The sequence below is a fragment of the Trachemys scripta genome, chromosome 4 (genome assembly GCF_013100865.1).
Source record: "Trachemys scripta elegans isolate TJP31775 chromosome 4, CAS_Tse_1.0, whole genome shotgun sequence".
NCBI classification, from domain to species: domain Eukaryota; kingdom Metazoa; phylum Chordata; order Testudines; family Emydidae; genus Trachemys; species Trachemys scripta.
The window spans coordinates 105,858,237-105,880,529 of NC_048301.1; the positions used below are offsets into that span (position 1 = coordinate 105,858,237).

The following is a 22,293-nucleotide window of genomic DNA, read 5'->3' on the forward strand; positions in this document are numbered from 1 at the left end:
GGATTTTCAAGAGAACACAGCATGTTGGGTGCTGAGCACTTCTGACAATCTGGCCCCAATTGTAGGTTCTAAAGTCATTTGAAAATCTAGCCCTGTGTTCACGGACACCCTCCAGGGGGTAGTGACTTAGACTGAATGGCAGAACTTCAAATACAAATGTAAAGACATCTGACGTTAAGACAGGGCTAACTATCTCCTGCCTACGCTCAAATTTCAATTGATAATTAAAGATTTCCCGCTAATCCCATAGCAGCAAGCCTGAGTGTTCCAATAAAACACAGCTATGAAAGCTACAAGATACCCTTAGGGGGGAGTGACTAAAGGTATGTCTATAAAGGAAATTAAAAAAAGTGATACATCAAAAATCCACATAACTGGCTGAGACTCTCTGCCATGGGTAACGCAGGCCATCGGCTAAAAGTAGCCAGGTAGATATTTAGGCTCACGCAAGAGCCCAGGCTCTGTGACCCTCCCCAGGTGCCAGAGCCCAGACCAAGCCTGGTTATTTTTAGCCCCACAAGCCTGTATCAATTGACGGGGGCTCTGAGACTTGCTCCCACAGGGGTATTTTCCTGGGTGAGTAGAGACACCCTAAGAGGTCTCCCAGCTTTTGAGCCTCTAAGCAAGTGTCATCTGGGACAAAACTGCTTGATAACAAGGGTCACTAATGGAGTCAGACAGGGTTGATGTGCTGATCCCAGCTCCATCTGGCTACCCGTGGAAAGATGCCCGCCAAAACTTTCAGAATGATGATCGGGAGTAGTACTCAAATCTTAGGCCTGAGCTGAAACAGGGGTGGCAGAGATGGATGGACGGACGCACAGCAGTCCCAAAGTAGCCTATCATCTGCACTGGGTTAGAAACAGCTCATATGATGAAGCTTCTGCCACTTATGAGGCTCCCATGCTGTTGTAATTCTTTAGTGGAACGATGACCGCCAGGGACCCTTTGAGCACTTCATGCCACTCCTCAAATCAGCCGTAAGACTCGCCACTGCATGTTGCTGACACTTGTCCAGATCAGTTTGCTCTGCCTCTTTACACACAATAGCTGAGATTCCACCACTAAGACTAGACATCCCATATTTCGGACGGAGATCACTGCCCCTCGTGACCGCCTTGGATAGTCTGAACATTCCATTATTCATGGAAGCTTCCTATTCCTTCTCTTAAGCAGTCTTCCTCCTTTCTAGTCACTGCTTATGTTTTCAGGAGCAACCAGGATCTCTCAATCTAGGCACCCCCCCCCCAAAAAAAGCGCAGCACTGGTCACTTCTGAAAATGTAGGCCATGGCTTTTAGTAAGAGGCATTTGGTGCCTACATTAAATGGCCCTCCTAGTGACCTTAGAGCACTACTCCAGCTCCACCAGCCCTTGACCTCCTCCTCGTGTCAAAATAAAGTAGATCTGTGGGAGAGAGAGTGAGGCATGGGGGGCCCTGTCCCTCTCATGATCAACAGTGGAAAGAATCTCTTCATTAAGGACATTTTCCTTGAGTTATCATCAAATATAAAAATGCTTCCAAGCAAGGAGGTGGCAAGAGCAGAACACTGAATGGGGAAAGAGAGAAAGGAGAGTGCACTTGCCTCTGAGACAAAGCAACATTCCAACAGATAGGAAAACAGTCATTTCCTACAAGGGAGACAGGGGTGGATGTGAACTGGCAGGCTTGTTCTGCAAGTGTGTGTGTGTGTAGCTCCCATATATCCTTCCTGCTAGATCCTAGTGTCGCCACAAAGAACCACTCCCCCAACTCAAAACAAAACAAAAAAAATCAGGAAACTAGGACAAAAGGAAAGAAAAAGCTCCTGGATGAACTAGATAACTGGAAAGGAAGAAAGAGAAGGAAAGTGCAGTGACCCCAAAATAAGGGACTTAGATGGAGATGCTACAGTTTTCTACCATCTGCTTGTTATTTTGAGAGAGGAGGTGGTAATGAGAACGTTAGAAATATTGTGTGGAGCTCATTCTTTAAACATGAATTTACACCAGGGATGAACCCGGCCCACTGTCCTCAGTTCTGGTCATGTTTTCATAGGGAGATATCATCACACTGGAGAAAGGGCAGTTCAGCAAGGATGGTTGCGGTTGAACTTATTCTAAACTGGAATCAAGAACACCCCAAGGTGATCAGACAGGAGTACTGAAAACGTGGGGGTGGATAACAGAGGGCAAGCACGTGGTCCAGCAGCTGGAGCAAAGAGTCTGGAGTTCCACTCCCAGATTGATGACTGACTCCCTGGATGCCCTTGGGTGTCACTTTACCTGTCTGTAAAATGGTCCTAATACTTACATGGCCAGAGCCGGTGTTGTGAGGTTTAAGCAATCCATGCTTGAGATCTCTTGAGGAAAGGTGCTAGAGAAGCTCACAGCATTGCAAAATGAGATCATGTCTACACTACAGACTTCTGCTGGTGTCGGCGTCAGTCAGTGGCGTGATCCCTGACAGACATAGCTATGCCAGCAGAAGCCCCTACTACAGATGTAGTTACACCAGCAAAACTGTGCTTCTACTGGCATAGTTTGTTTTGTGCGGGGAGCGCGGGTGTGTGGAATAAGCTATACTGATAAAAATAGAGCTTTTCCATGATAGCTGCATGCACATTAGGAGTGCTTTGGTAGTGTAGCTATACCAGCCAAGCACTCCTAGTGTGGACATGGCCTGAGTTAAAAGTGCTGCCTGCTCAGTGAAGTGAGGAGAATTAGAGCCCAGGAAAGAAAATAAATAGGAAATCCCCAGGAACCAGAATTAGCTATTGGTTGAAGCAGCATTTCTTGTTTATACCACCAGCAAATCAGTAAACAGCACATTCTTAGATAATCATCTGTCACTAGCTGGGGTGGGATGGGGGTTCATTCATGTAAACAGATTCTCTTTCATCAATGCATTCAGATCCAAGAAGAAAGGAGTGTTGCAAAAATATTCCCTTCAGCAGACTTCACCCTCACTGAACTCCATTTTCACCGTCATCAGCACTGCTCTTTCTAGCAGTCAGCAGGGACCATGACCTAGAATTCCACGGAAATGGAAAGGAGTTCAAGGCAGTGCGTGTGGCAGCCTCCCTGCCACCCCATCTAAAATCACCTCTGAAACGGTGCTAATCTGGTGTCTGATCAGTGTAAATACATGCTGTCAACTCAATTTAAAAGTCGGGTGAAGACTGATGTAGCCTTTGGGCATTCTCAACTGCCAGCAAAATATTAAGTCTAACCAAAGCAGGGCAGGGAAATGGTGTTCAACTACTACTCTGGTCTGTAAAAAACCTGTAAGACCCACATATCATCTGAGACAGCCCCAGCCAACCCAGCACCGAAGCATCACTGTCTGCCCCAAAAATGTCCAGCAACGACGATAACTGGCCACACCAGCTCAATCTCAGGGAGGAAAAGGCATGAGAAATAAGCAGCCAAACCGAACAAAGGGCACTGCCCTTCACCCACAAACCCCCACTCACCCTGGGGGGACTCATAACTGGGACAAACACACTGACCTTATTACACACACAGGGGAAGCTAGCCTATGCAACCTACTGTTCAATTAACACAGCTGTAGATCTGATTAACTATTCATTGCAGGCAGCTGCTAAAAGACCCTCTTGCTACATACAGGGTAAGATTTACTTCTTAAAGTAGTATGGCAACAACAGTGCTCAAGTTGTACTGTCAGGAACTCTAAGTTCCACAGAATGTTACTTAAAAAACAAAATCAAAACCAAATCTCTTCTAAAATCCAGAGCTATAGAAACTCAGGCAAAGACTTTTCTGAGGTTCAGGGTGTGGTCCCTGCAAAATTCTCCAAGCAGGGAGGGAGTATGAGACGATGGGAGGGGTGTGAAAAACTATGCACATCGCCCATCTTTTAAGCATCCTCATTTGTCTAGATCATCTACTAAGCAAGTACGTTTTAACTCCCCCTTCCTCCCCACCTACATTCCTTCTCCAAGCAGTCAGCTCATCTTTCTTAACCCAACAGCAACACAGAGTTTCTGGTTCATATCCCAAGGCTGGGAAACCTAACATTCCCCCCTCCAAACTCCACCCAGATTCCCCATTTGTAAAGCAGGAGAAGCAGGAGCACTAGACAAAATAAATAACACAAATAAGTTTTTTTAAAAAATCCAGTTTTACATGTCTCCTCATTTTTAACTGCAGCACCCCCAGCTTGAAGTGGTTTCCATCATATACATGGTTTACAGTTTGGTTCAATGACTCTCAGCACCCCCACTATACAAATTGTTCCAGCACCCCGGTTTGCAGAGCCAGCTTCGCTGCACATATTAGAAAATTTGGCATCAAAACTAATTTCAAAGATAAAAACCTATATTTATAGAAGAGTTATTTTTTCTTTTAAAAAAGAAAAAGAAAGAAAGAAAGAAGGGGGAGGGAATACGTTACACTCTAGTTTCCAGCCTCTAACCACAGGATTTACATGTTTCAGTAATTCTCTAGTTCCCATCTCCTAGAACCCCAGAAAATACTTCACAGCCTGCAGATGCCTATTTACAGCTGACCACCACGAGCTAAAACCTCAGCTATTATAATTATATAACTACGCACCAGCCTTTCTACCCACAGGCATACCCTCTCAACCCAGCAGAGAGACAGATCCTCACACGACGTCTCCCAAGCATTTTTCAATTCAGTTTACAGGTGGTTTATTAACTTTGGCGAGCGTCTGTACATTTTAACCCTGCATCAACTAAATCCTTCAGAATTTAAAAACCAAATTAAAAACCACTTCAGATTTATGGGATTTTTTTTTTTAAACACAACAAAATTAAGAATTACCCCAGCAGGGCAAGAACAGCTCACTGCTCAGGCCCATACGCTCTTTCAATGCAACCACAATTTTTCCTGGGCTAAACCTCCCGCATATTCCAAACCGAATTCCGTTCCCTCGTCCCTCGCAGCTGTTCAGAGGAGGAGATTTTGCTCCTCTCATGCAGAGAGAAAGCAAAGGCTCCGCTCCCTTCTGAGCCTGCTGCATTGTTTTGGTAGAAATCTCTCTGCAGCCAGGAGGAGGAAAAGCGACCACGGCCACCGCGCATTCTATGATGCGCAAATCCGCACCCCAGACCGGGAGGGGTGGGGAGAGAAATGGAAAAAGCGCACTCACCCAAAAGACAAAATTAAAGACAAAAAGCAGGTATTTGATGCACTTGGTGCAGCCTTCCACGCCCATTGCTGCAGATTTCTGTGGGCAGAGCTGCCTGCGAGAGGTGGCCTGTTAAATCAGCGCGTGCGAACAAGGAGCCGTAGCTATTGCACAGGGTAGTCCTCTGTGTTTTCTTTTGGGATTTCCGCTGACTGGCTAGGTGCTAGGCTGCTTCTTTGCTCTATCTCCTCCCTCATTCAATTACAGACACCCGCCCACTGGCTCTGTAGCTAAGCCAGGATCCTCCCACTCAGCCGCAGCAGGTCTTTTTTACAGAGGAGGCTACCGCCTCCTGGGGGCAGCCAGCCCAAACTTCTCACTGCCTTTTACGCCATTTCTGAACTACCACAGAAACGGGCAGCAATCATACTGCACGCACAGCTGTTCTCAGCGTTCTCAAGCGACTGCGCAGATGCTAACGGATGAGATTGATAGAAAAGTAGCTCTTAAAAGACTGTGTGGCCAGGTTCACAAACCACAAGTGACTACTAAAAATATATATTGCTATTTTAAAGGATCAAGTGTACATGGCGGCCATTGAATTCAACAGCGGAGCAGCTACATGCCTGGGGATTCTTCTGGGGACCTACTGGAAGTTTAAGGGCTGCACCCAAGTTTGGATAACAGGGTAGATTCAGGTTAAAACTGGCAGTTTTAAATTTGGAAAAACCAATTTCCCCATCCCTCATCTAATGTATAATTTGTATTAGGCCCTGATGCTGCCAACCCTTAATATTCATACTAAAGTATACTGTCAGGAATAGTCCATTGAAAGCAATGTGACTAATCATGGGAGTAAAATTAAGCACTTGCATAAGCCTTTGCAGGATTCAGGGCCTTAATGCATCCAATGAAGAGATTCAGTTCAGCTGTTTTTGTAATTCAGATCAAGCATATTTGTAATTCAATTATTTTTGACCTTTCAGCACATGAAATTCAGAAAAAAAAGAAAAAACAGGCAAAATACATATTTTTAAATTTCATAAAATTTTCTCCAAAACCAATTCTGCCCCCTTGCTCATCTCTAACAAAATGTATTTCTTGCTCTGGTGCTGATCCTATCACTCTTACTCATGTTGAGGAGTACCTTACTCTGCAAACAGGTTTGTGAATTCCATTGGGGTTACGTAGGGAGGATAGTAATGCTCAAAGTGAAGGTGACAGAATAATTATTAAAGTGGTACCTACAGGCACCAACCAAGATCATGGTCCTAGTGTTCTAGGCACTTTATATACACATAGTAAGAGAGATCCAGATCCTCAAAAGTATTTGGACATGTACCTCCCACTGATTCCTAGGCTAGAGAGTCTTTGCTCCAAAGAGCTTACAGTTTAATTAGACAAGATGTAGAAAGCCAATATTATCCCTGTTTTACAGATGGGGAACTGAGGCACAGAGCGATCAAGTGACTATCCTCTTCTCACACACACAGTCTGTAGCAAAGCCAGGAATTGAACTCGCACACCCCTGGTAACACATGCATATTTCTTGCATACTTATACGGAGGATGGGTCAAAGCCATCCAAGGGTCCTATTCACTTACAACCAGATGAAATCAGTTCTCCATGAACTGAATCATATTTTCTGGGTTAAATCAGATGGTTGTGCAAAACATCCAGGGTTCTTGTAAGCTTACACTGGAATCAGAAAAATGCATAATAGCGACAAGAAACTCCAGCTTCTGGGAACGTTCCTGAGAGGAACAGGAGGTGGTCCAACACCAGTATTAACTATACTGAATAGTATCAGGGAGTAGCCGTGTTAGTCTGTATCCACAAAAACAACATGGAGTCCGGTGGCACCTTAAAGCCATATACTGAATAGCTTCCCAATCACAGGTGTTCACTTTATTTTGGGTGCCCGATGCCAACTCTGTCCACATATCTATTCAAGTGACATCATCATAAGACCTAATCACATCAGCCATACCATCAGGGGCTCGTTCACCGGCACATCTACCAATGTGATATATGCCAGCAATGCCCCTCTGCCATGTACATTGGCCAAACCGGACAGTCTCTACGCAAATCTGACATCAGGAATCATAATACTCAAAAACCAGTGGGAGAACACTTTAACCTGTCTGGCCATTCAATGACAGACCTGCGGGTGGCTATCTTACAACAGAAAAACTTCAAAAACAGACTCCAACGAGAGACTCCCACCTGTTCATGCTCTCTGTATGTGTGTATATATATTTCCTCAATATATGTTCCACTCTATATGCATCCGAAAAAGTGGGCTGTAGTCCGCGGAAGCTTATGCTCTAATAAATTTGTTAGTCTCTAAAGTGCCACAAGTACTCCTGTTCTTTTTGCGGATACAGACTAACACGGCTGCTACTCTGAAACCAGTCTTTGCCCAGGCTAGTTTAATGCTTCTATATCCTTGAAGGATGTAATAACAGGTACTGCTGCCCCCCATGCGCTCCCACTGGGATGTTATAGGAAACTGCAGCTTGAGGGGCCACCAGGGGAATATTGTGGGCCACCAGAAATGGAGCGGGATTTAAGCGAGTGGGGCTTCTGCCCTGTGTGTCTGCTCTTAGAGTGCCTGGCGTGGGGAGTAATACATCCTGGTGTCATGAGTGGCTCAATGTGGAGGGTGAAAATTTTTTGGAATTTCCATTCCACACAACATTTCTCCATTCAAAGTTTTCATTCTGAATCAGCACAAAAACTGTTTCAAGACATCACAGTTTTCTGCGTCTTGGAAATTCCAAGTTTCAACCAGCTCTAGTGGGGAATGTGGGAGTGCTGGAGGCTGTTGCAGGAAGCAAAAAGGAAACAAAACTATGATTGAGATAAGGCTGTTTAAGGGAACACTGAGGGGAGCTATTAATTGGAGATGGTCCCTGCCTGCCTCCATCCATGCTAGCAAGGGGTTACTTGTCCTACACTTGAGCCTAGGATCAAAGGGGATACTAAACCATTAAAGGATCCTAGGCCTAGAAGACGAAGGAGGGATCAGCTGGTGTGTGCAGCTGGAGAGAGCAAAAACCACTGCCTCTCCCTCTCCTGCTTGTTGTTTTCTTCGCTGCTGACCTGGCTTCTCGTTGCCACGGGTAACTGGCTCCTTCCACATCCCCTTGCGCCCAGCTGGGTGGCCCGGTCTAGGTGGCGAAGGAAGATGGGGAACACCGCCTCATGCTGCGTCTCCTCCAGCTCCAGCTGCACAGGAATGCCCACTCCTGGCAGAGTTCTACCACCCCAAGCCCAATCTGAGTCATGAGGACACAGACTGCAACCTGAAGCACATCAGCGACCGAGAGAATATAGACCAGGGGTCGGCAACCTTTGGGAAGTGGTGTGCCAAGTCTTCATTAATTTAAGGCTTCACGTGCCAGTAAAAGGTTTTGCGTGCCAGACCAGCAATGCGGGCAGCAGACAGAACCCCAGACCGGCAGCGGGCCTAGTGGCTCATCCCGCTGCTAGTCTGGGCTTCTGTAATCTGGGCCAGCAGTGGGCTGAGTGGTGCTGGCAGCCGGGACTAAAAATCAGCCCATGTGCCGCCTTTGGCACGCATGCTGCAGGTTGCCAAACCCTGGTGAAATTGTTAACCTGAGTCTTGATGGGTGAAGCAGTGTCTACAATGATCCTGTTGTATGTGCTTGTGTGACAACAGAAGAAGGGAATGTCTTCCTTACAGAAACAATTGATATATCAGGAAATGCACACACAGCAGAATACTTACAAGAAATAGCAGTAAAAGCTAAAAAACTGACTAAAAAATTCAAATGTCTAGTACGCAGGTTGGTCACAGACAATGCTGCAAATGTATCCAAGATGAGAAGAAATTATTTAGAAGAAAGTCCCAAGCTAACAACATACAGTTGCAGTGCTCAGTTGATGCAACTCCTAGCCAAAGACTTCAGAGTTCCAGAAATAAAGGCTAATGTTGTTAAAATTGCAAAATACTTCCGTAACAACCACTTTACAGCAGCTGCTCTGAAAAAAGGGAAGGAACCAAGCTAACTCTCCTACGAGATGTGCGATGGAACTCAGTAGTGGACTGTTTTGAGCACTATATCAAGAACTAGTCTAATCTGATGACAGTTTGTGAACAAAATTGTGAAAAAATAGATGTCACTGTCACAGCCAAAGTTCTCAACAGCGCATGTTTAAGAAAAGTTTTGTAAATGAGTTCCAATAGTACATGGATTAGGGACCCAATCTTATGAGGTTCCAGGGGCTTCTGTATAGATTATTCAGGTTAATCTTTCTAGCTACCCAATGGGACTCAGTGCTCAGTCTAGAAGATATCATCAGAGATGCTTAGTTTTGCAGTTCTCAAACCGTGGATTTGTGTCTCCAAAGATAACATGCTTGTTAACAGCAAAAATGTTTTTAAATACATAAATAAATAATATCTAGAGGTGAGAAATAACAGACCTCAACCTTATTGTCCCTCTGCAAATTTGTGTACACAGAGTCAATCCCTTACCTCTCTCTAAAAGTGCAAAGTTTCAAAAAGTTCAATGAATAGAAGATTGTTGGGGACGGAATAGATCTGGACAAGGAGAAGAAGTCTGGAGGTAAATGTGAGAAGGGAGGGACAGGCAGTAGACACAAAAGTGAAACTGTTTGAGCAGCATATTCCAGAAGTCTTGAAGTCTTTCTGAGTTCTCAATCATATAGAAAGGAGAGTTTGTTGCATAAACCGGGCAATTTTTTAATCAATTACCTCTCTTTGTAATCTGCTGGTTCGTATCACAAACTTATCTATGGTTGTTTCTGGATGATGGAGATTTTTTTTTCTTTTTCCTATAGGTGATATACTGTGGCTATGTGACATACATGATGTGACTGAAACACTATCATTAGCAGATAACCCTGAAACTGTAGAAAATGATGGTGATCTTGAAGCTGGATAGTCTTCAGAATTCTGTATGTTGAGGATGGATTCTCCTAAACAAAATAAGTCAATGCAGTTATTTAATTATTATTACCATACTGCTCATTTAGTATTACTCATTGCATTCACTGACAGTACTACTTTAAAGGTGAAATTGTAAAAGGAAGCTCTGCCTATTTCAGCTAATTATTTTTATCACATCTGCATCTAAAATGATAGTACCACAGAGTAACAGCTATATTTTTTGCTCAAACATGAGAATTCAAGAATAGTCCAGAAGGAAGACAGGCAGTCCTTAAGAAAGAAGTATGAAATAAAAAAATTAACCAACCCGAAGATCCTGCATGTTCAGACATGTTCCTTTCATCATCTTCAACGCAGCTTCCTCCTGAGACGGGACACGTCTCATTATGTTGTTTCATTCGGTTCATTTGGGCAACCAGGCCTTGCATATCTTTGTTGCATTGTTTGCATTTTGCACACATGTCTGTCTTATCCACAGGTAGAGGAACCTCATTAAAATATTCCCAAACTGGGTCTCTTTTACAGCCTGCTGCCACTATAGGTTTTCCCTTCTAGTGAGAGAATGGTATGGTAGATATCAAATCAATGAAGGCTACACTCAGAAAGACGTCAAGATGAATATATTGTCTCATACTATAGAATTAGAATTTATAATCCCTATTCCATGATGAGATATCTTTGAGCTATAATGTATCTTAATTAAAACTATCTTTAGATGGGTTTTTCCTCAAAAAGCATTTTATCAAAAAAATCCGATTTAAATGAAAAAAATCAGATTTTTAAAAAAAATTTTTTTTAAATCATTGATTTTTATCCAACCTACTTTGTTTGCATTTTTTATGCCTCCATCTACAGTTGCAAGGCCTTTGGATGCCCCATCCCTGCATCTCACAATGCAGCATTATTTACACCATCCTAATACATCATGATGTAGCCCTATTTACCCCCACCTGCACCCCTGAGACCTTTGTGGATTCTACCTCCCCATGCACATGGTTCACAGCCTTGGGATCTTAGTGTGGATTTTTGTCATGTACATTGTGATATGGCATTATTTACCCAACCGTTTAGCTGATATGAGGCCTTCCATAGTATAGTTCATTCACCTTAGCATTGGATGAAAGACTATAGTGCTATTTACCTCAGACCGTACTTTTAAGACCTTTGTGTGTATTTCCCCCCTCATGCAGTACGGACTGAGGTGGCACTGTTTACACTGGTCCACAGCTTCCAGACCCAACTCACTCAACTATGGATTTCACAAATGAAATGTGAATGTACTTAACAAAGATGGTCAGTGGAATCAACTGTTGTCAGGGACAACAGTGATCGGTTGCTTTGTGAATGCCAAAACCAAGCCAGGTTGCAGGATAAAACGTAAAGGACAAACCCAGCTAATTATAGAAGTGGGAGAAATTTTTCTTGTGAGGACCTTCAGTTCCAGTGACTTTTCCCCCTCCATTACACTGATGATGAGGAACTGGTATAATGGAGTGATGAATATTCTCTCTCTGCAGTATTATTAGAAAAACTATATTCTCACTGGCTTAGTAATGACCGAACATCCTGTTGTGTGGTCTGGCTAATCAGAACCTGGCCTATTCTTAAAAGTGTGATTTAATGTATATGTATAAGCTAGTTTCTGATTAGCGGAAATAGTTAGTCCTAAAACTTAATTGGTAAAATATAAACTTTCTCGTGGTTTGACATGAATTGCCTTTGGTAGAAAGCCAAAGGAGTTACTTTGGCACATATCAGATTATTTCAACATTTTTTCATAGCTTATGTGATCAATTGCAAACTTTGTTTTAAGCCAGTTCTCAACATTGGCTGAAACTTAAAGTTCTTAATAATAGAATAATTTAATCTCATTTTAAGATTACTTCTTTTAATTAAGTCACTTTCTGGAATTATAGCTCTTCTCTTTCAGACATTTTTACTTCCACAATAGAAAAACTGGACTGTAAGAGGTTCAATAGGTGGAAAAAAAGCCGTAATGGTCAGGTTTAAGAAAATTGGGGAGATGAAAGAACCACTTGTTGACCTGTGAAAGACTGATTCTTATAACATCAGTGTTGTCCAGATTTAGCAGTGAACACCTTTGTGTAATGATATGAATAATATCTAGCATGGGGTAGGCAACCTATGGCACGTGTGCCGAAGGCGGCACGCTTGCTGATTTTCAATGGCACTAACACTGCCCGGGTCCTGACCACCAGTCCAGAGGGCTCTGCATTTTAATTTAATTTTAAATGAAGCTTCTTAAACATTTTAAAAATCTTATTTACTTTACATACAACAATAGTTTAGTTATATACTATAGACTTATAGAAAGAGACCTTCTAAAAACGTTAAAATGTATTATTGGCACACGAAACCTTAAATTAGAGTGAATAAATGAAGACTTGGCACACCACTTCTGAAAGGTTGCCGACCCCTGATCTAGCAATATTTATTTCTATGTGGGAAAATTGAACAGTTAATTTAGGCATAATGAACTGGAATATGTTTTGCTTTATTATTAATACAGTGTGTAAACACTGAATAGAGTCTTTGCACTGATGCATTTTTGATACATTTGTGTTTTTAATGGGGTGACCGAAATGTTCTTTGTGCCCAGGGCCCCAATAAATCTTAATCCACCTCTGGCCAGAATGTACAGATGACAAAAATGGTTTCCCAGAATTACATTTAGTTTGTGATGTGTTGTATAAATGAGTTAGGTCAGGGTACTTGCTGTACAGTACATGGCGACTCCCACCTACGTGCAAGCTTCTAATACCGTCAGAATGTGATTTAAAGTCTCCTTTGCAGCTTTTTGGATTCACTGCAAAATACTTTGGAATTAATAAGTAAAATGAATTTATACAAATTTACTCCAGTGATTTGTGTCACATGCTATTATTCACCCTACGTACATAAGAACGGCCATACTGGGTCAGACCAAAGGTCCATCTAACTCAGTATCCTGTCTTCTGACAATGGCCAATGCCAGATGCCCCAAAGGGAATGAACAGAACAGGTAATCATCAAGTGATCCATCCCCTGTCGCCCATTCCCAGCTTTTGGCAAAGAGAGGCTATGGACACCATCCCTGCCCATCCTGGCTAATAGCCATTGATGGACCTATCCTCTATGAACTTATCTAATTCTTTTTTTAATTGTTTAGTTTTAGCCTTCACAACATTCCCTGGCAATGAGTTCCACAGGTTGACTTTGTGTTGTGCGAATAAATACTTCCTTTTGTTTGTTTTAAACCTGCTGCCTATTAATTTCATTTGGTGACCTTAGTTCTTGTGTTATGAAAAGGAGCAAATAACACTTCCTTAATTACTTTCTTCACACCAGTCATGATTTTATAGACCTCTACCATATCCCCCCTTAGTTGTCTCTTTTCCAAGCTGAAAGGTCCCAGTCTTATTAAATTCTCCTCATATGGAAGCTGTTCCATACTCCTAATCAGTTTTGTTGCCTTTTTCCAAACCTTTTTTCAATTCCAATAATGCCGTCTGTAGGAAGGCACTGTTATCTCCAGTTAGTTTGATTCAAGAGTTCAGCTTTGGGTTCTCTTTTCTAAAATAACAGCTACTAACCTAAGTTCTCTGGAACAGGCGGATGTTGCAAGAATGTCAGAAACCTCTTTGAGATGTATGCATGCCACTAACGTCAGACCAAATTTACCACTTCCTTCTTCAACATGCTGGCTATAGAACAGGAGTAGGCAAACTATGGCCCGGGGGCCACATCCGGCCCTCCAGCTGTTTTAATCCAGCCCTCGAGCTCCTCCCCCGAAGAGGGGTCTGGGGCTTGCCTCACTCCCATGCTCCAGCTGAGGAGCAGGGGTCGGGGGCTTGCCCTGCTCTGTGTGGCTCCTAGAAGCAGCGGCATGTCCTCCCTCTGGTTCCTACATGTAGGGGCAGCCATGGGGCTCCACACGCTGCCCCCACCCCTAGCGCTGCCCCTGCAGCTCCCATTGTCCAGAAACTGCAGCCAATGAGAGCTGGATGGGCGGCGCCTGCAGATGGGGCAGTGTGCAGAGCTGCCTGGCCATGCCTCTACATAGGAGACAGAGGGGGGATGTGCCGCTGCTTCTGGGAGCTGCTTGAGGTAAGTGCCGCCTGGAGCCTGCACCCCGACCTCCTGGTGCACCCCAACCCCTGCCCCAGCCCTGACCCCCCCTCCCACCCTCCGAACCCCTCGGTCCCAGCCCAGAGCACCCTCCTGCACCCCAAACTCCTCATCCCCAGCCCCACCCCAGAGCTTGCACCCCGAACTGGAGCCCTCACCCCACCCCACATCCCAACCCCCAATTCCATGAGCATTCTTGGCCTGCCATACAATTTCCATACCCAGATGTGGCCCTCGGGCCAAAAAGTTTGCCCACCCCTGCTCTAGAACGTACACTTACAATTAAGGCACGTTCTGGCAGTACTGTACACAAATACTTTGTAACAGAGGCCCGGCTCCGCCACTGGCCTCTTCCCGGCAGAAACTGCACATACTTCACAAGGCATGCGCTTAGTGACACTTTATTTCTATTTCCCTTCATCGATATCACCACCGTCCCCTATGCTTCCACCTATTTACAACTTTTGCCTCGCTTTAGGCCCTCTCAGCAAGAAGGGGAACAGAAGGCTCCCTATTCTGAGGCCTCTGTATAGCAAGGCTCAGCTAGCCCTTGCCCTAGCCCTCTCTCTCCTTCTTGAATTTCTTTCCTGTGCCTCTTTTATCAGCCTTGGGCTGATGGGGCCAATAAAGCTTTCCCCCGCACCCAGCCCACCAGCCTGATTAGATCATTACCCCCAATCAGTTTCCACGGGAGCACTAATTAGCCTTTAAGTAATCAGAGTGCAGGCTACTCATCCTATGCCCCCTTCTTCAGTGTGAGGGAGACTCTGGCGCACGTCTACCTCAAGTGCATCAGGTTGCAGGACCTTTTCTGGCTCCTCCAGAACCTTCTCCTTAGATTCTGGCTGCACTTTTCCCCGCACCTCCTGATTGACGCACACCCCATCCGTGGCCCCACGAAGTTGCGAAACCCCTCGTCAACCTCCTCCTGGCATTGGCCAAGGTGGCCGTCCATCATACCAGGAGAAGGATATTGGACAGGGAAGTGCTCTGCAATTGTGGGGCCTATTTCCGCTCCGTGCTTCGCTCACACATCCAGGCAGAGCTCCTCTGGGCCACGTCCGCTGGCTCCCTAGACATCTTCGAGGGGCAGCAAGTGCTGTCTGGGGTTCGCTGCTCAGTGTCCCCCTCCGGCTCCCTGCTTATGACTCTGTGACCCTCACTCCTGTCCCTGTTTTAGCATTTGTTGCCCCCTGAACCTGCTTGAGTCCTGTCTTCAGTAGCTCCACCCCTTAGGCTGAGGGAGGGGCCTTCAGATGTGGGCGGGCGCAAGTCCCTCCTGGGACTTCAATCATTCCCTGCACTCTGTCACAAGCTTACATATAATACACACCCATACACTCATTCCTGCAGTATAAATATACTATTTCCATTAGTATTTACACTATTTCTGAGGCCTTCTAAATCAGAGTCTAAATGTTTGAGATGTACAATTAATGGCGGTTGAAAGTGTGCTTCTGATGTTTTTTAAACACAGTAAAGAAGTGTGACCTTCAAATATTCCCCCCTCTGCCATTACTTTGGGGCCTCTATGCTAGAGTTCAAAAGCCAGTCTCATGTGTATGTGGGCATTGGCATGAATATGATGGCTCATTAGTGTCTGTTAAAACAAACATTGAGCTTAGCAGTCTTTCCACTCTACTTTTTACGTAGAGTTGCCATCAGTCCCGTATTATAAGGGACATTTCTTACTTAAATAAAATATTGTCTGTCCCATACTAAATCAGCATATGACACCTTTTATCCCATATTTTTCAACCAGGATAGTGCCACTGGTTGCAACTTGACCTGGTGCACAGGGTCACAATGCCACTCAAATTTGGCCCAGCCACCTCTCCATCATGCCTATGCAGCCCCTGGACCTCTGGGTTTAGGGTGACCAGATGTCCCGATTTTATAGGGACAGTCCCGATTTTGGGGTCTTTTTCTTATATAGGCTCCTATTACCCCCCACCCCCTGTCCTGATTTTTCACACTTGCTGTCTGGTCACCCTATCTGGGTTTCTCCCGTATTTTTGATCAGTGTTGGCAACAGCTGGGTTAAAATTGCTAAAAGAAACTAATGGCTTTGGGATGCAATTTGAGATGCCATAAGGGACCTGATTTTCAGAGTGTGTGTCTCAGTACTTTCTGAAAATCAGACTTCTTTAAGATATCTCAAATTGGGTACCCAAAATCTCTAGTCACTCTGAAAATCTTGATGATTTTTGGATGGTAACATAATTTTGCCTGCTAGCCAACACCAAAAATATCAATTAAAATTATTGACTATTACAAATATGCAAGGACATAGATGGACAAGAGGGACAGGCTTTCCTCCTTTCCCCTCACATGTATATATATATACACATGTGTATATCTGTGGAGTGAGCTAAGGAGGAGTGAAACTGGATGTGACCAGCTATTATCAAGCCCCTGAAAGATCAGGTTATAAACACAAAACACTGAAAACCTGCCTATATAATGTGGTGATCTGAGTGATCAGGTGGAAATTCTTTTCCACGGCTGCTGTAGATTACAGGATTCTAATTCAATGCAATACACTATGATTATTCATTGTTTGTTCAGATGGTAGTCTCATTGTTTACTCTCTCTTTCCTTCCCGCATTAAGCTTCACAGAAAAAACATATTTTGGGTTGCAAAAGTTCTGAATAAAATTTGTGATGACTTTTTGGTGAAATTCCTAATCAATTAGCTTGACTGTCACATTTTCTTTGCTATGGGAAAGTTGAATGAAATAGCCTGGATTTCTAATTTACCTTCAGTCTTACAAAAACACAAACACAGAAAAGCTTTAAACAAGTCATCTTGGAATCACATCAGAAGAGTGTGTATTGGAATACTCAGAAATTCACATTGCAATAAATGGATCTAAGTCCCACAGCAAGGATAATGAACCTAGGCAGAGAATACTAAGATGTTGGAGTCTGGGCAGAGTAAGTAGGCTTGAGATTAATATCAAGGAGCAAACTGTACATGATACACACTGGACAATAAAGGTAGAATGAAGGTGCCTTACTGTTTACTTGCAATATATTAGTCAGACTCCAGGGGTTCCTGTGTGCTGTATAGAGTTCCAGATAATCTTTGGTCACTGGCAAACAAAGGAGACAAAGCTGGAGCTTGAGTCATGGGGAACTTATTTGCTTCTCTGAAGTTGTAGTGGTTTCCTTAAACCGGAGGCATTTATGAAAAACACTGTGATTTCGTAAATCATAACATCCAGGAAGCACCACAGATCTCACAATGGGCAGATACACAGGTTATTTCATTTGCAATAAATGATGCAGTAAACAGGCAGAATTGTAGGAAGAAGATCTTTACTGAGAATGCATGGAGGTCAGTGTTACATGCAGAGAGGCCTGTGGTTCTCTGGTAGCAGCTTTGCCCCAGTTTATATTCCCGAATTCCTCCTGAAATCTGATGCTCTTTTTCCAGTTCCACTCATCACACCACACCTAAAGAGCATGCCTGGTGCACCACCACAGCATACTCTTTCAGTAGGTCTGCACAGCCTCATGTCTGTTCAGAGGATCAGGAACCTATAGTCTGCCGCACCCCTATCTGTGGCTGCCTCCTTTTGTGGGGAGTTGGCTGCTCATGGAGTGCTGGCAGGGAGTAGACCATGTTCCAATTATGCCTGGTCCCTGTGCAGAAATGTAGAAAGGTGGGGGGATGGAGGGGTGAGGGAGGAAGAAGCCTTGAACCGTTCCTCCTGCACACACATGTAAGTGCCAGGCAAATTTGTTAGTACCTGTTACACTGAAGAGAAAGCCAAGAGAGCAAAACAAAACAATAACCTAACTACCCTTTGCTTGATGACCTAGGAAATAACATTCCATCAAAATTACATCCAACCTCACCTAAGCAACAAAGCACGGGTGAATGAAGACATCACTAACAACAACAAGGGGACCAGAGACTTAACATGCATGCGTCAGCTGCCATGATTCCGCTGACACTTTCCCTCTAATGAAAAATCTCCTCCCATGTCTAATAGGAAGGAGTTTTCAGAGTTTGTTTTCTGTGAATCGTGGGGAGCAGCTGGTTCCTCCCTCAGCACGAGCTGAGCTTGGAAAACCCTTTTCATTCCTCATCTACAAATTCAGCTCACTTCCCATTTGATCTTCAGCATTGTTTTTTTTGGAGGAAAAAAAATGTCGCTCTGCCTAATTTTTTTCTGTTTCTAATAAACACTATAACTAGATGCTGTCTGTGCAATCTGTCTCCCTTGTTATATTTAAATATTGATATCCATGTCTCTATGGTGACCAGTCGCGTTATGTAATGAGAAGTGGGAGAGTGTTGAAGGAGAACAACCCGAGGAGGGTGGAGGAGGTTAGAGGCTTCTTTTTAAGGTATAATTACTGTCACAAACTGCATCTGATAGTTTTGAAACAGATGGAGAACTGCTTTCAGTAAGCAGTGGCCATTGGGGGAAGCTGTGGTTTGCCATGGTGGGATAAATGAACCCCCGAGAGGGTCAGATGAGTCTCTAAAACTATCCAAAAATAAATCAAAGTGGAAATCACAGGAGCACAAGCTTTCTCATGAGATCTTGGGCACTTCCAGTTTCCAGCTGTAATTGAAAGGAGAAGTGGGGGAGGCGGGGACACTATTTCAGCAAAGGTTTGGATCCAATGTGGGTTTCTTAAATTATCCAAACTTGTTCACCCTTCTCTACTCAAAACACTAGTGTTCTCCAGATGGGAGGGAACCCAGCTGTATAATCAGTAGGGGTTAAGGGCTACAAGGGATGTCATAATTGCTGATGTCATAACTGTAGAGAGCGTGTGGCTGAAAAGGGGATAGTATGCCCACAAACAACTAGTGAAAATTTAAGAGTTAAACAAGAACACTCCTAATATGCTTTGGAGGGAAGGAGGGAATTTCCAGTGACGGGGGGTGGAAACCCAGAGGGACAAAGGGTTCCCGCCTTATGCAAAAGATATATAAAGGGGTGGAAAAGAACAAGGAGGGAGAGGAGCCATCATGAAGAATCCCCTAGCTATCACCTGAGCTGGAACAAGAGCTGTACCAGGGGAAAGAATTGTGCCCAGGCCTGGAAGGTGTCCAGTCTGAGAAAAAAATTACTGAAGCATCTTGAGGGTGAGATTATCTGTATTCAGTTTAATTAGACATAGATTTGCGCATTTTATTTTATTTTGCTTGGTGACTTACTTTGTTCTCTGTTATTACTTGGAACCACTTAAATCCTACTGTCTGTATTTAATAAAATCACTTTTACTTAGTAATTAACTCAGAGTATGTATTAATACCTGGGGGAGCAAACAACTGTGCATCTCTCTCTATCAGTGTTATAGAGGGCGAACAATTTATTTTGGGTTTAGACCCCATTGGGAGTTGGGCATCTGAGTGCTATAGACAAGCACACTTCTGTGAACTGTTTTCAGGTAAACCTGCAGCTTTGGGGCAAATAACTCAGACCCTGGGTCTGTGTTGGAGCAGATGGGAGTGTCTGCCTCAGCAAGACAGGGTGCTGGAGTCCTGAGCTGGCAGGGAAAACAGGAATAGGGGTAGTCTTGGTACATTAGGTGGTAGTCCCCAAGGGGGTTTCTGTGATTCAACCTGTCACAACACTGATAATCAATATTCTTGTTTAGTGTATGTACTAAACACATATTAAGAGTTATGAACATAAACTGAAATTATGACTACGTTTACCAGACAAGTCTAGGGAGAGAGTAAACCGGTTTCTCAAAGACAAAGGACAAGCTGACTCCTCTAGCTAGGTGTCATCAAAAGTTGATTGGCAATCACCTGTCAAGTGGCCATTCACAGGAACAGAGACATCTGCATTTTAGCTAACAGCATGGAACTGCTTTCACCACGGGACTCCACAACCCCGTCCTCACAGCTGGAATTAACTTTATCTAGGGGTAACCTTCAGGAAAATGTGTTCAAAGGGTGACTGGACTTTAACAGTAATGGGCAAAAACACCCCAAACTATAGCGCTCTCTCTCGCTCTCTCTTTCACCCATGATGACAAAGAAACCAGCCCTTTGACTTTGGGGAGGATCCTGACCTGAGAATTTTCTGGTGCTGGGAACCTGTGGTGAGGATTTTACCTTGAACCAAGTCTAGCGTGTTAAGTTTTAACTACTAGGAACGTTTTATGTTTATTTTTCTTGTAACCATTTCTGACTTTAGTACCTTATACTTGTACTCACTTAAAACTTCTCTCCATTTGTAGTTCGATAAACTTGTTTTATTTTTAATCTAAACTAATCCAGTATTGTGTTTAAACCGAACAGTTTGGTAACTCCAGTCAAAATAGCAAACTGTTAAATATTAACCCTTTACGGGGACAACACCCCTTTTATATCTGAACTGCCCAGGAAAAGGCTGAACAATGCAGAACACACTTTTGGGGGGAAATTCAGGACTGAGAGAGTGTTGGAATCACCCTATAACTAGTAACCAAGGCTGGTAGAAGCCAGAGTGTGACTGGTGTGTTGCTAACAGGCTGCTGTGGCCAGAGTTGCTGGATCAGGGCTGCTCCTTTGCCCAGACACTCAGGGTGTGAGCTGCCTGCCATTGGGCTGTTTGTGAGCAGCCCAGGTTGGGAGCTACAACAGCAAAGCTCGTGAGGATCCTCGGTTGTGGGGCAGGCAGCGACACCACTGCTCATGGTCTGGACTGCACCCTGGAATTTGACACACAGCAGATGTCAAGAATATAAGTTTATTCCTTGGAAAGCACAAGCAGTGTGTTCAGCCTTGTCCAAGAAAAAGAAACAGTCCCTGCGCTAAGGAGTTTACAGTTGATATAAAAGGCCAGCATAAAGTGCACTGGGAGTTCAAGAGGAAGATCGTATCTTAAAATCTCTTCCTTGCCTTTCTTTTTTAAATATCTAGTATAATTCTTGGACCCAAGTTTTATAAACAGTCGACTTCCCAAACAAACTGTGATTTTCACTAATATGTTCGCTATTGACAACTGTTCAATACCGCTTGTGCAAATAAAACCATCTGCCTTTTCAAAGTGGCTGTGAAGACACACCTGCTCCAAATACTCATACAAATATTTGAGCTCGGATTGGTGATGCTTTTGTTTTCCATGAACATCACTGCAAATAAAAACTCACGCGGATATCTGCAAATAAAGAGAATCACAAGCAAACAGTGAAACAAGAATATTCATTTTATTGGCAAGAATAAAATCCTCTATATTTGCCCAGGTCTCAGAGAGACAGCACCTCTTATACAAGAAAAGATATCTGTCGGGTGGACAGGTCTGTGGTCAATTTAAAACATTCCTTCAGGAGCATTCTACTCCAGAACTCACACAGACTGATCAACGGTCTGATATGTCTACCATATAAAGAGAAGTGTGCTTATGTTTAACCCCTTTGACGCTGGAGCTATCTAGACCTCCCTAAGCACTCATTTGTTTGGCAGCCTGGAGGATGTCAGCAGACTAAAGATTAGTGAGCTAAAGATAGCACAGAACTGGAACGTAAGTCTGCCCTGAGTTTTCTTGCCCACAATCTGATCTTGGCTGTGTAGAGCATTTTGTATCCCCATAAGGGGTAAATGAGACCAAGCTATCCATTGGGAGACCTTCCCAGGAGCTCAGTGCATTTGTAGTATCTCCTAAATTTTGTAATTGGGAGAGGGAAGAAGACACTCTAAAGAGCATGCTGTCCTGGGGTACAGTCAATAATGTCTCCCCAGTAAGCTTGTTACCTATAACTGATTGCGGATTTGAATAGCCAATTTTTAAAGCTATATGTATTTTTCCAAAGTGGACTCTCTCTTCAAACTTCCTCATCACCCCACCATTTTTCCAGTACTCTTCTCCACTGTTCTACCTGATGTAACAATCTGACTGGCAGATGTGATATTTACTAGTTGCTAATCCTTCCAGAGGAGGTTCTGTCTTTTAAACCCTTTCTTGTCCCAGAAGGGAAATAAATACAATTATTATTGATGGCGCCAGGGCCGGCTCCAGGCACCAGGAACCCAAGCACATGCTTAGGGCGGCACCTGGTAAGGGGCGGCGGGGGGAGGCATTCCGCGGGGGGGGGGGCGCTCCGGCGGCGTGGGGCTCGGGGGGGGGGGGGGGGCGGGCGCGGGCGGCGGGGCGGGGAGGGGGGGGGGGGGGGGG

General features: G+C 44.1%; 1 protein-coding gene across 1 annotated transcript in view; it reads right to left on the bottom strand.

Annotated features, from left to right (window-relative positions):
* The window catches only part of CD81 (CD81 molecule), a gene marked incomplete in the record, with an annotated part of 78,651 nt that extends 73,283 nt beyond the window's left edge, over positions 1-5,368 (bottom strand). The window contains 1 exon segment of the mRNA XM_034770272.1: positions 5,116-5,368. Coding sequence (XP_034626163.1) covers positions 5,116-5,181 — 66 coding nt within the window.
* Between the last annotated feature and the right edge of the window lie 16,925 nt (positions 5,369-22,293).